Source organism: Staurois parvus, unplaced genomic scaffold (assembly GCF_062004578.1).
Source record: "Staurois parvus isolate SC_StPar_1 unplaced genomic scaffold, SC_StPar_1.0 ptg000525l, whole genome shotgun sequence".
Classification (NCBI taxonomy): Eukaryota; Metazoa; Chordata; class Amphibia; order Anura; family Ranidae; genus Staurois; species Staurois parvus.
In genome coordinates, this window is record NW_028318321.1 from 2,239,051 (window position 1) to 2,253,888 (window position 14,838).

A 14,838-nucleotide genomic window follows, 5' to 3' on the forward strand; every position below is an offset into this window, starting at 1 on the left:
CAACACGATGACTTACTTGGTGGTTGTGACACTAGTCTTGATGAAGTTGTTACTGTTTCTGAAAATTATCAACCTACAGAGGACTGAATTCAAAGACACTCCGAAAATCAAGGTGATAAAATGAGGCAGCAGGCTAGTCCATTTTGCTGAAATTTCATTGCAGCAAATCAGAATGGTACTCAGTAGTTAGTATGGCCCCCACGTGCTTGCATGCATGCCTGACAATGTTGGGGCATGCTCCTAATGAGAAGACGGATGGTGTCCTAGGGTAATTTCTCCCAGATCTGGACCAGAGCATCACTGAGCTCCTGGACAGTCTGAGGTGCAACCTGGTGGCGTGTGATGGACCTAAACATGATATCCCAGAGGTGCTCTATTGGATTTAGGTCAGGCGAGCGTGGGGGCCATTCAATGGTATCAATTCCTTCATCCTCCAGGAACTGACTGCATACTCTGGCAACATGAGGCCAGGCATTGTCATGCACCAGGAGGAACCCAGGACCCACTGCATCAGCATAGGGTCTGACAATGGGTCCAAGGATTTCATCCCAATACCTAATGGCAGTGCCATTGTCTAGCCTGCGGACGTCTGTGCATCCCTCCATTGATATGCCTCCCCAGACCATCACTAACCCACCACCAAAACAGTCATGCTGAATGATGTTACAGGCAGCAAAACGTTCTCCACGGCTTCTCCAGACCATTTCACGTCTGTCACATGTGCTCAGGGTGAACCTGCTCTCATCCGTGAAAAGCACAGGGCGCCAGTGGTGGACTTGCCAATTCTGGTGTTCAATGGCAAATGCCAATTGAGCTCTATGGTGTCGGGCAGTGAGCACAGGGCCCACTAGAGGACGTCAGGCCCTCAGGCCACCCTTATGAAGTCTGTTTCTGATTGTTTGGTCAAAGACATTCACACCAGTGGTCTGCTGGAGGTAATTTTGTAGGGCTCTGGCAGTGCTCATCCTGTTCCTCCTTGCACAAAGGAGCAGATACCGGTCCGACTGATGGTTATGGCACTGTCCAGCTCTCCTCCAGCCTGTCTCCTGGAATATGCTCCATGCTCTTGAGACTGTGCTGGGAGACACAGCAAACCTTCTGGCAATGGCACGTATTGATGTGCCATCCTGGAGAAGTTGGACTGCCTGTGCAACCTCTGTAGGGTCCAGGTCACTCAAACATGAGAGAAGGCAAATATTCCAACAAGGACACCTGTTCTAGTGACAACTAAGCAGAGACTTGCCCGGCTTTAGAGGTAATTCTACTGACTTCCTGGTGTGTCTTAGGGACAGTCAGTAATGGGAAATCTCCCAAATAGAGGACAAAGAAAATAACAGGGGTTCAAATGTTTGCCTACTTCAACATATATGAAATAAAATATTTTGGCCCTAAACACTTTAAATACTAATTCTCTTTTCATACAGACAATTATAACACAATTATAACACAGTAAATGCAATACTGAAAAAACATTTTATAGGTTTACACTCACAATTATAGATGAGCTTTGATGTCCTCGAAACTCATCTCTAACCCCAACTCTGAACTCTTACTTTTTTGTACTCCAATGATCTTCAAGGTGGGGAAATGACTGGCCTGGAGCTCATTGGAGTAAAAAAAAATGGGAGTTCAGTATTCAGAATAGAAATGAGTTTGAAGGACATCCAAGATCATCTCTACTCACAATTCATAATATACTTAAATAATATTAAATATTAAAATGAAAGCCACAATACATACCTGATGTGATGTAACCAGTGCTGCTTTGTACCAGGGTCTTCTTTTCTGCACCACCCCCTCCTGCCTGGTATGAGATTTTGGAACCACTAGTGTTTGCGCCTTCTGTTACAACACAATGATGGAAGAACTTTCACAACCCCATTCACCAACCCATAATCCTTTATAGTAACAATCTACTATTGTTCAGAAAAATAAAATGCAATTAAAATGGTTCACATAAATACTAGAGAATTTATATATAACATGTGACACTCACTACATTCACAACACAATGACTTACTTGGTGGTAGTGACACTAGTCTTGATGAAGTTGTTACTGTTTCTGAATAGGCTGAAAAACAATAGGATGACTTTAAATAGCAAATTATTTACAACCAATTCTCACTTTTCTTTGAGATAAACAGAACAGTTTTATTTATACTCTAACTTCATTGCAATATATACTGTATATGTATAATACCAGAATGTATAACAGAACCTATTGTTAATATCACTGCTTTTTGAAGAAGTATTAAAAAATTACCACCTAGTATCCCAATTTAAAGCCCAAATGAACCCTTTTAATTTCTAATTGTAATGGAGTCAGGCTACTTATTCAGAGTCTTACTGCTGCTCTCTAATAAACAGGCAGCAGCCCAGTTCATTGACATGCCCCCCTGACAGCTCATCAACAGGTAATCAACAGCTCTGCTTAGGGAATAAAACTGGCCATAGGCAGATTGAAATTTGACCAGCTCAGCAGAGACCAGCCACATTTTGATTTATGTGTGGTTATTCATGCTCAACAGAAGTTGAGCACTTGATTGACTTCTGTTGAAGGAGCATGCTCGAAAACCTTTGTCAATCAGTGTCTGCAGCCAATCGGTTACAGCCTCTGATCAGTGTATTCTGACAGCTTTGAGTCCTTTTGTGGGAGTACAATGTCCTGATCCTGAACGAAGGGGTGCCTCCCTCCACCACACTTATGTGGATGGAGGAATGTTTTAGCTTTTTTTTCTCTGAGCCCACTTACTGAATGAAAATAAACTATCTGTCTGTGGCCAACTTTAGAGTGAAGTTGATAAGAGCAGTGTTTAATGGCATGTCAAACCACTGCAGAGCTTGTGCATGATAGCCATGGTGTAACTCTTCTATATGTTGACAACACAAGGATTTTTTTTTTTACCATTGGTATAGCACTTAGTAAAAAAAAGGGACTGTATAATAGTCAAGCTGCATATTGCTGTATATGCAACCTGACTATCATGCTGTAATAAATTAAGAGAGCGCTAACAAGTTACAGCGTAATATTGATGTACAGTGTTCCCCAGGTCCTGGAGTGTAGTAACAAAAGATACTTCTCTATTTATTTAATTATGCTTATATAAACTTTCCACTACAAGATAACTTACTCATGATTGTATTTGGATATTGAGAATAAAAAAGTTAAAAACTAAAAAGATAATATAGATATCTTACTTCTTCCTGCTGAGTCCCCACCTTCTCGATAACTCTTCTTAGTTATAATATCCATTCCATAGTCACCTGTAAAGAAATACATACATTTAATCAAGACATTCTGTCTATATATGTTATATTCTATGTTTCCTGATAACAGAGTAAAAATATAAAAACTGTATTGTTCTCTGAACCTTTCTAAATTTCTAAAATACCATACATTTATTTACCAGCTTTTGCAATAGGGCAACGAAGCTGAAGCAATCAAAATGCATACAATGCAGTGACCTGTAGCAGACAATTAGATTCAGGTTTACTGGAAACAGATTCTAGAATGAAAAGGTGTGACTTGTTCCCATTGGATTGATTTTTTTTAAATAAGCATGTCAAGTAAAAGTTAATCTGAACAATCATTCAGTAGCAAGTTAATGCAAAAAATGTTATGACCTGTTAAGGCTTTGTTTTGTGTAGTTGGAGAATTTGCAGACATGCATTGGATCGTTGGCTAACACCAAATAATAAGAATTCTGTGCTTCCTGAACTCTGCCCAGGTAACCGATTGTGCTGTGGAAGTTTATGTCCTTGGATTTAGTGCTCATTCACTGAAAAATTCTTGTTTTACATCTAAAAATTTGCTTTGGACCTGATAATAGTTGCTTACAAGCAACATTTTAAATTTAAAAAGTACATCTGTAGTGGATATCCCCTAATTTTTGGAAATCAATAAAAGCTTGACTGAGCTTACATTGCTGAATATTTTTCTTGTAGAGTAAGAATCGTTAAGGACATTGAGATGTATGTTTATCTTTATTTAGTGTTTGTGTGTTGTTAGAGGATGTATCGCTATGCTCTTTAAGGCTTCATTCTCATAGCCATACAGGGACCATACAGCATATGGAGCCTGTTTAATCACCTCTTGGGACCTGCAGCTGCAGCATACGACAACCCATTGAGATGAATTAGAAGATGCAGCAGTATGTGGTTATGTGCACCCTCAAGTGCATGGACTTTCTGCGCTCCATGTCTGTTCACATGCCGGTGCTTTATGCTTCCATCCATAGCCATATACAGCCACATCTGCTAATTCATCTCAAATGTGTGTGGATGCTGAAGGCCCCAGGAGAGTGATTATGTAGGTTCTGCATGCTGTATGGCCCTTTTAAGGCTGTGAGCAGGAAGCCTTATTGGTAAATATACCTGTATAATTCCAGATCAGTAAACCTAAATGCAACATATGGTACTGATTAAATACATTAGGTCACTAAGTTTATCTACTCCATGTTATATTGCAAGGCATGCACTTCTCAAGTATTGGTGTGTAAGTGTGGAAAAAACTATTTTGGAAAATTGCTAAAAACTTAATAAAAAAAAAAACTTAGAGGTTCTATTCCTTCCCCACTCTACATAAAACATGTGCCCTTTTTGAAGAGAACTTCCCTCGCTTCCTGTCCCATAGACTTCAGGAAGCCTTCCCAACAAACTCTTCCAAACTCTGTTGAAAATATATAGTATTCCTTGGTCACCCAAGCCAGTTTGATGATAGGTGATTGTTTACACCAACTCAGAAGAAAAATGTCCCAACCACTGTTACAGATTGACACTTCCACTGGAAAGCTTGGGCTGCATGTAAATGTGAAGAAAAATATACCTAGCCTTGTGGGAAATAGTATCAGAATGAATGTAATGAATGCTGTTATTATAAACATTAAACACATGTGGTCATTATATATTATATGATATATTATAATACAAGATTTTCATGATAGTGTTCCTTTAAGTCATAATTATATAGTTACCACAGTTATAACACAGATATTGCTTTCATGCGGAATATTAAACATTTCTTGCTCCACAACAAGCAATTTCTATGCCACTAAGGATCTCTGATCATGAATTAGTTGATAGGCCAATGTAGACAGTTCATTTAAACTAAAATCATCTTCATTTTACCAATATTGGATGTTCAAAGTAAGAATGTTTAACAAAGAACAGTTGCCTTTATTTTCTAAAATGACTTTGGGAGCAAATCTAATAAAGTACTGCACCATTTGGACTTCAGCAATTTACTTAACTCACACCTTTGAAAGATGTAGAATTGGTTGTATTGGGTGATTGCATGTTGAGGTATTTTTGGAAGCCTGTACTGAGAGAAATACAGCTGATCGCCTTCAGAACACCTAATCTGCATACTTCTTTGTGTCAGTGACTTATGGCAGAATCACATCAGGCAGGTTGCCTTGTGCTGGCCAAATACAATTGCCCTGCTCCCCCTCTATTGTTCTGCACTCACATCATGTTGACTCCAAGCATGCTTTTTGCACAAATATTGTCCTAGGTCTGAGCAGGCTTGTGTTATCTGTACCCTTACTACTTAAGTGGACACAAATTAATCTAATCTGCTCCAGTGTTCGAAGTCCATGCTTGGGCCTGGTTAACAGGATCCAACAGGATCTAAATCCAACTGAAAAGTCCCACCTCTCAAGCAAGCCAAGGCACAGTATAATGTATACTGAATTGTGCCCAAGCACGGTACAGACCAATCATACTAATCAGACAAACTAAAATGTGCTCAAGCTCAGTACGTACACCGTATTGTGAGTACACCCTTAGAAAGTACTGAATCCACTGGATCAGCACAAAGGATAGGCAGTATGTGTTTTCAGATGTCATCAGTGGAAGCCTTTATAGGTCCTTCTACAAATTTCTTTTAAATACAGACAAGTGTTTGAATGTACAGTATAGAGCAAAGTCCTAAACAAAATAATTTTTTTTTCCCAAAGGACCAACAAATGGCTCAGTTTCTTGAAAAAAACAGTCTTTGCAGTAATTTTTTGTTACAATGCAGGCTGAAGAAGAAATCAATTTAAAGCACCAAACTCCAGAAAGTAGGAGTCAATGTTTTGGGTCGCATCTTATAAAATAGATGTATACAGTACTTTCAGAAACAAATCTGAAAAATAACTCTACCTAAAACATTTCACCAAGGATATCATAGGGCAAAGACATAGCATATAGAGACATGTAGAAACCGGTAAGCAATTACAAAAGGGAAATTTGTTTGGTTGTTCAGGTCTCCTCCAGTTTGCACACATTCACTATTCTTTAAACCCTTTGAAATCAGCCCTCATAACAACGAAGAGTAAAACCTTTAAAAGAAGTATATCTGAAATTTCAGGGCACCATGTCTAAATTTCATTGGGTCTGGGAGGTATAGGTCTCCCACTTTCTCTCACAAAAAATTGACCGCCACCTTCTGGAACTATGATAAATGCTACTACCAGTATTGAGTTGTTGGCATGGGCTGTGATCCTCCATGGCCTCTACCCTTCCCCTCCTTCTTCTCGCTACCTTCTTTTTTTATCCTATCTAACCTTCTTACCTGCCTCCTCTTTTTCTTTTCTGCTCTCTTACTAGCTCTTTTCCAAACCACTATCTTCACTTATATATACAGGTGCATCTCAGTAAATTAGAATATCATCAAAAAGTTAATTTATTTCAGTAATTCAATTCAAAAAGTGAAAATCATATATTATATAGATTCATTACACACAGAGTGATATATTTCAAGCATTTCTTTCTTTAATTTTGATGATTATGGCTTACAGCTAGTAAGAAAGTCCAAAATTCAGTATCACAGAAAAGTAGAATATTGTTCAATATTGTAGACTCACGGTGTCACACTCTAATCAGCTAATTAACTCAAAACACCTGTAAGGGTTTCATGAGCCTTTAAATGGTCTCTCAGTCTGATTCAGTAGGTTACACAATCATGGGGAAGACTGCTGACTTGACAGTTGTCCAGAAGACAGTCATTGACACCCTCCACAAGGAGGGTAAGGCACAAAAGGTCATTGTTAAAGAAGCTGGCTGTTCACAGAGTGCTGTATCCAAGCATATTAATGGAAAGTTGAGTGGAAGGAAAAAGTGTGGTAGAAAAAAGTGCACAAGCCACAGATACAACTGCAGCCTTGAGAGGATAGTGAATCAAAGGACATTCAAAAATTTGGGAGGACTCACAAGGAGTGGACTACGGTTGGTGTCAGTGCTTCAAGAGCCACTACACACAGATGTATCTAGGACATGGGCTACAATTGTTGCATTCCTTGTGTCAAGCCACTCCTGAAACAGAGACAACGTCATGAGCGTCTTACCTGGGCTTAGGAGAAAAAGGACTGGACTCTTTCAGAGTGGTCCAAAGAGCTCTTTTTGGATGAAAGTAAAATCAAGGTACCAGAGTCTGGAGAAAAGTGGAGAGGCACAGAATCCAAGTATCATGAGGTCCAGTGTGAAGTTTCCACAGCCAGTGACGATTTGGGGAGCCATGTCATCTGCTGGTGTTGGTCCACTGTGTTTTATCATGTCCAAAGTCAGCGCAGCCCTCTACCAGGAAATTCTAGAGCACTTCATGCTTTCCTCTGCTGACCAGCTTTATGGAGATGCTGATTCCACTTTCCAGCAGGACTTGGCACCTGCCCATACTGCCAAAAGTACCAATACCTGGTTGAATGATCATGGTATCACTGTGCTGGATTGGCCAGCAAACTCGCCTGACCCAAACCTCATAGAGAATCTGTGGGGTATTGTCAAGAGGAAGATGAGAGATACAGGACCCAACAATGCAGATGAGCTGAAGGCCGCTATCAAAGCAACCTAGGCTTCCATAAGACCTCAGCAGTGCCACAGGCTGATCACCTCCATGCCATGCCGCATTGATGCAGTAATTAATGCAAAAGGAGCCCCAACCAAGTATTGAGTGTATACTCTACTGTACATGGACATATTTTTCAGTAAGCCAACATTCTGTATTAAAAATCCGTTTTCTTTATTGGACTCATATTTTCTGAGATACTGAATTTTGGGGTTTCACTAGCTATAAGTCATAATCATCAAAATTAAAGAAAGAAATGCTTGAAAAATATCACTCGGTGTGTAATGAATCTATATAATATATGATTTTTACTCTCTGAATTGAATTACTGAAATAAATTAACTTTTTGATGATATAATTTATTGAGATGCATTAATTGTATTCAGAATAACTGATTATAGAGATGAGAATTCAGTGCAATAATGCTGCTGTGTTTCACATTTCTATGTTCATTTGCTGAAAAAACCTAAGCAAACTCTGTATTATTTTTTCTTTAAAAATAGCAATAAAAATATTGAGCAGGAAAAAAAGTATATCTATCTGACAGCAAATTCCAATTTAAGTCTTCTACCCTAATTTTTAAAACCTGTTCTGTTAAGCTTGATTTATTGCCATGTCAAATGGATCTAATTTTTCTCACTGCAAGATAATCTGCAAAATTCTGAGTTTTGCCTGGAGAAGCATTAAAGGAATTTGCACACCCAGTAACAGTGTGAAAAGGCACTCAGCACTGAATCAGGAGCTTGTGAGCAGGCTTAGATGGGATTAGTCAATCCCTGAACCCTTGTCATTTGCTTCTGTAGCACCAGTTCAGCTCCACTGCAAGTAAGGTGCCTAACTAGGCAGAAGTAGTTTTTTTTTCAAATAATAGAATGTTATAAATGTTCTTAAATGCCAAGATGCGGTTTCTAAAGTGAGCAAAATCCTCTCTTGTATTAAAAGAGGTATAGACTCCAGAGAGAGATATAATTTTACCCCTGTACAAATCATTATTAATACCTCATCTGAAATATGCAGTTCAGTTTTGGGAACCAATTCACAAAAAGAATATTGGGGAACCAGAGAAAGTGCAGAGAAGGGCAACTAAACTGATGAGAAGCATGGAGGAGCTCAGCATTGAGGAAAGATTAAAGGAATTTAATGTATTCTCTCTTGGGAAGAGGAGATAAAGGGGATATGATCAACATGTATAAATACATCAGTGGTTCATATAGTGAACTCGGTGTAGAGCTATTCACCCTGAGGTCATCACAAAGGACAAGGGAGTACTCTTTACGTTTGAAGGAAAAGAGATTTAATCTTCAAATATGGAAAGGTTTCTTAAGAGCTATCAAAATGTGGAATAGACTCCCTCAAAAGTTGGTTCTGGCTAGCTCAGTGGATTGCTTTAAAAAAGGCCTGGATTCTTTCTTGGATACACATAATATAACTGGATACTAACATTTATAGGTAAAGTTGATCCAGGTAATATCTGATTGCCTCTTGGGGGATCAGGAAGGATTTTTTTCCCCTGCAGGAGCAAATTGGATCATGATTTTCTGTTTTTTTTGCCTTCCTCTGGATAAACTGTGGGTATAGGATTATAACTTTTTCTTTTTTTATGGTTGAACTAGATGGACTTTTGACTTTTTTTCAGCCAGATTAATGCCCTGTAATACACGATGAGAATTTTGGACGAACGATCAGCCGTTTTTTTTCGTCTGCTAGTCTCACATCGAAAGCGAAGAGGTTACTAAAGATATGAAAATTCTCCTATGAAAGAAAAGAATTTCGAAAGTGATGTCATGTATTGCGTTGTATTTGTATTGTATTTTCAGATGACTACTGTACTGATTAAAACGAAAATCGTATGATCTGGTATTGTACGAGAAAACTGTTTGCGCTTGTCCCTTCGGATATTGTCGTACGAATTGTCGTGATCGGCTCTCAAAAGCTGTGTACTAAAGATCCGATTATCGGACGATCGGTCCTCGTACGAAAATTTTCGTACGATTTTCTTATAGTGTGTATGAGGCATAACTGGGTAAATATGTAATTATGTTCTCATTAAAGACATCAGCAAAGTCAAAGATAGAATGTAGCTTTATACCCAGAAACATGTTGCCTTTGACATTACACTAACTCCTATTGTCTTTAGACTAGATTCAAAGTATTCTATTTGCATTCAACACACATAGGGATTGGTTTACTAATATTGGAGAGTGCAAAATCTGGTGCAGCTGTGCATGGTAGCCAATCAGCTTCTGTCTTCAGCTTGTTCAATTAAGCTTTAACGAAAAAACTGGAAGCTGATGATTGGTTTCTATGCAGAGTTGCAGCAGATTTTGCACTCTCCAGTTTTAGTAAATCAACCCCATAGTATGGCACATGTATAGGTATAAATCAGCCTATATAGTTTTCCTTTCATAACACACTAAACTGCAGCCTCATAGATGTGAACCAGCCATATAATAGGATTTCTGCTTGAAACACAATTTCATGGGGCAAAATGCATAAGTTTAGCTGCATGTAAATGGACAAGGGTGACTAGACCCTAAGGCAATATAACTAACCACATAACAACTCTGGTAGTTATATATATATATATATATATATATATATATATATATAAAAATAACTATATGTAATATAAATGTCAAATGGTAATACAAATAGTTATGTTCAAATTTGTAGCATTTCAAGCAGAAATTATATACTTTCTTATGTGGATGGTTCACATCTATGCTCCAGTGTGTAGTGTAGTGTAGCGTGTTCTGAAAGAAAAGCTATATGGGCCTATTCACATCTACACATGTACTGTACTACACATGCTGCATATACATGGAACAGTGTGAATCCAGCCTCAAAGTTTTGGTCTTGAATCCCACCAAGGGCACCATCCGCACATAGTTTGTATGTGCTCCTTCTGTCTGCAGGGGTCTCTCTGCTCTGTTTTTTCAAAAAACAAAAATGATACTGGTACATTAATTTACTTCTTCCCAAATTGGCCCTGGCATGCACATATGGGCATTAGATTGTGAGCTGCTTTGGAGTGCAGTGACTGATGTGAAAGGATATAACTAGAATGTAATATGTTGCACAACTTGTCATTGGTATATCACTATGGGAAATAAATAATGGTTCCCACTGATAGATAACACCCAAAATCCATTTCTGACATTTACATACACACTATTAATCAGTTGCCCTCTGCCCTATAGCAGAAATACTGCTACAGGGTGGCAGGGCTGAGCAAAGTCATATATATATCTGATTTGCATTTTGGCAGCTACGGATGTCAATCACTAGGTCCCGGCTGGAGATTCTCCGCCGGCACCTGGCGATCGCTGAGAAACAGTGACAGAGAAGAGACCTGTGTGTAAACAACACAGGTCTCTCTCCAGCCAGCAATACTATGCTGCTGTATGGTATCATGAGCTGTAAATATAGTCATTATTATCAGGGATTCCCCGACACCAAAAAGTTTTTTCAAGGACTCCTGGAAGTTACAAAGTTTGAGAAAGGATGCATTAGTGAATTATTTCTCAATATGAGATATAAAATGAAACCAGATATCCATTGTTAGCCTACCATTGCCCTTTGACCCATTTCTTGTATATTAGCTTCAGGATATGTTGATGTTTAGAAATACATAATACTCTTCTTTAGCATTGTTATATTCATTCACTCTGTGAGATGCCAAAGCAAGTTGAAACAGTAGGCTTTGCTAAATGCTGTAAACAAGTCTCTCCTATTTATCCAGGGAGTACAGACTTTACAGGTTGCATTGCAGAAGAATGAAGACTATTCAGCACCAAAAGCATTTGTAGCCCAGACACCTTGCGTGATCATTATAATCTGCACAATATAATGTTCCTGCAGGCAACATACATGCAAACACCTGTATTTATTGTTACAGAGCAACGCCCAGAGTTATCCTCTACAGAATATAGTAATTGAAACCTTTATGAAGTATAGCTCGGAGGGAGGAAGAACCTTGTGAGGGTATTATGTGATTCTGGAAGGCAGCATTCGTATTGCTGGCCAAGGAATTTATAGTCGGAAGTTATTTTAAATGAATAAGGATGAGACAAAGCTCTACTTTGCAGAAAAGACTGATCTACTAATAAAGCAGAACATGCCATAAAAGAAATATTATCCTCTTTGACTGTATACTTCTTTTATGCACATTGAGTGCCAGAACTACAGAAAATGCTCAGAGTGCAGAGGAATCAGTGTCCAGGGGTGGATGAAAACTCCCATAGGCCATTGATAAATACCGGGGCCCAAGGATGGCTGAAGATTCTCATAGGCCATTGATACTACCAAAATCAGCATGGTTCCGAGAAAAAGCACCAGTGTCCAAGGCTGAATGAAGATAAGTCATTGATACTGCCAAAATCAGCATGTCCCGGGCAAAAGCATCGAGGTCAAAGTCTGAGTGAAGATAGGTAGTTGATACTGCCAAGATCAGCAGGGATGGGTATTGGTTGTCTAAAATGTTGGTGCTTGTATCAAGGTATTTTTTGCACAAAATTGTGCACTGCATCTTTAAAAAGGAGAGCTTCAGTTCAAAATCCCTTAGTAGATATACATGAGATTGGTCCATTTGGAATTTTTTGGTTTAAAATGTTTAAAGGTTCCTTTACAGATCTTACAATTTTGCACCTCTGGTTCCTAACTGTTTTGCCAGTCAATCACCAATAATAGCTTTGATTGCCTTACTATAACTTATTTACTTTGAGTATCCTAAAGCAAAATAAAAATCAGATGAATGTGAATGGTTGTTCTAATGACGTGTGTGCAAATATTCACTTGAGTACTCAAAAACGCTCTCACAGATCATTTATATAAGCAAATTGCAAACATGTTTCCCAAACTCAATCATATAATGTCTCCTTGCTCTTAATAAGGCATTCTATATGATGTGATGATATGGACTGCACCCACTTTCCAGGGTTCCGGCTTTCATACCCTATTATATTACTGTAATAAGTTTTCATCCTGGGTAGTAATTGGGCAACTGAAAATGTTGACAAGATAATACACACACTCTCCAAACCAAAACAAATAGTGGATGTAGTCAAATTTCACTAATAATGGGAAGGTCTTAAAGGGGCATTAAATACCAGAAGTACATTACGTACAAAGTGCAGAGTTCAGGGGGGGGGTAGGTTTACACACAGAGTGTAGAGATTAGGGGTGCGCTATGTGCAGAGTTAGGGGGGGGTGCTACCTACATAGTGCAGAGTTCAGCCTTCTTCCACAGCTGCCCACCTCTGCATTCCCCATCCACATCTCATTTTCAACCCTCTTGAGCTCTGAGCTCTGCATGCAACCCCACCACTACTGTCCCCATTACCCCCCTTAAAAGCTTCACCATCATCCACATGTCTTATTTTTGTTGCTGTATTAAACTGAAACACCCAGCCAGCTCTAGTACCTCACCACATACTGTAGGTGGGTCCACCTCTTGCAAGGAGATCATCCAGTTGGGGTGTTGGCATCTGTACTACACCCCGGGCACCTACATCTCCCTTGTTCCCATTCATTATATAACATCTTATCAAAATCTTGTAGCTACATGACATACTCATGGCTTCTGACACATAAAGCAATGTAATCTGCATTCCTGTGTGCACCCATCCCTGTGGCAATAGCTTACATTTTTATGTATAATTTTGTGGTGTATATCTTATACATGCCTTGATTGGTTTCACATCCACTATAACTTGGTTCAGGTAGCATTCCAGTCAAATTTGAACTATATATAAAAAACCTGCTCCCATCCCCATTCTAAACCTATTCTAATTGCTTTGTAAAGGAAAGATGTTCAATGAAGAGGATAGATCACGGACAACAGCTGCAGAATCTGGATAATGAGGTCACCTATAGGCTTACTATGGGGCATCTGTTGTTAGATATCCCTTCTCTACACGTAAGGGATCAGATCATGTGATCGGACCACAGTGCCCTTAGATTAGGTAAAGAAACTAATCTTTTCTTTATAGGACAGTTAGCATAGGCTTATAATGGGGGTGGGAGTAGATTTAAGTATAGTTAGGATTTGACTGGACTTCCACTTTAAAGCCGGCCATACATGGATCGTAATTTGGATGGTTCAGCATTGACCGTCCAAATTTCAATTCCTTGTATGGGCACCCTGGTTGTACAACCAGCCTGTTGTTTTTTTCCCCAAATGATAAGTTCCACTGGAAATAGCAGGCACTAGTAAATACTGTGTTCTGTCATCAGGGAAGGCTCTCCGCACCCCCCCCCTCCTTGGCAGAACACAAAAGCACTGCAAGAGGGATTCCCCCATCAACACTGACTGTGTTGATGGAGGAATCAAGGAATTTTCTGTGTTGTGATATACTATAAATTATAAAACATTCTCCCGAAAAGAGTTAAACTCTATCCACCTACTCTTAGGCAGGCCAGAGATTATTTTCAGGAAAGAAAATTGCTCGAATACCCCATTAACTCAGTCAGTGTTGATGGGAAAATCCCTTCCCTCAGAGCTATTGTGTTCTCCTGGGGGGGGGGGGGGGGGAGGGAGGACACAGGGAGCCATCCCTGGCGGGAGAATACAGTGACTGTTGCTAGCGGCTATAACCGTATAACCGCTAGCATTAATCACATGCTAGAAATTCGGCATATTGGTTTTGCCCAAGTAGACTAACAGATCGACTTGGGTACAATCAGCCACAAAACTGAAAAGATATCTATGGCAACACCAGTCACCTCCTTTGTGACTGATTACATTTAAGGGCTCAGGCTGAACACAGCCCCCAAGACCCTAATTAATGAGCTGAGGGCTGTAAATCATTGAATACTGAACAAGGGAATAGTAAAACCCAAAGGTTGAAAAAACAAATTAATATGACTTCCCGATTCTTATAAGATGCGCCCCTAATTCTTTCCTTTACTGTAAAAATAAAGTTGAATTTTGAATTGCAGTACCTTTAACAGACTTCATTTTTATGGAGGCGCCATTGTACTATAGTTACACTTATAGCTTGCAGCACAGGATC

At 39.2% G+C, this 14,838-nt stretch overlaps 1 protein-coding gene across 2 annotated transcripts in view; it reads right to left on the minus strand.

Moving 5' to 3' along the window:
* COL17A1 (collagen type XVII alpha 1 chain) overlaps positions 1-14,838 on the minus strand; it is an 81,074-nt gene that overhangs the window by 63,637 nt on the left and 2,599 nt on the right. For both annotated transcript variants that reach the window (XM_089690271.1, XM_089690272.1), the window contains exons 2-4: positions 3,199-3,264; positions 2,021-2,071; positions 1,741-1,842 (exon numbers count right to left, since the gene is read on the minus strand). In XM_089690271.1, the coding sequence (XP_089546397.1) occupies positions 1,741-1,842; positions 2,021-2,071; positions 3,199-3,253 (208 nt within the window). In that variant the 5' untranslated portion in view covers positions 3,254-3,264. The remainder of the gene's footprint in view (positions 1-1,740; positions 1,843-2,020; positions 2,072-3,198; positions 3,265-14,838) is intronic.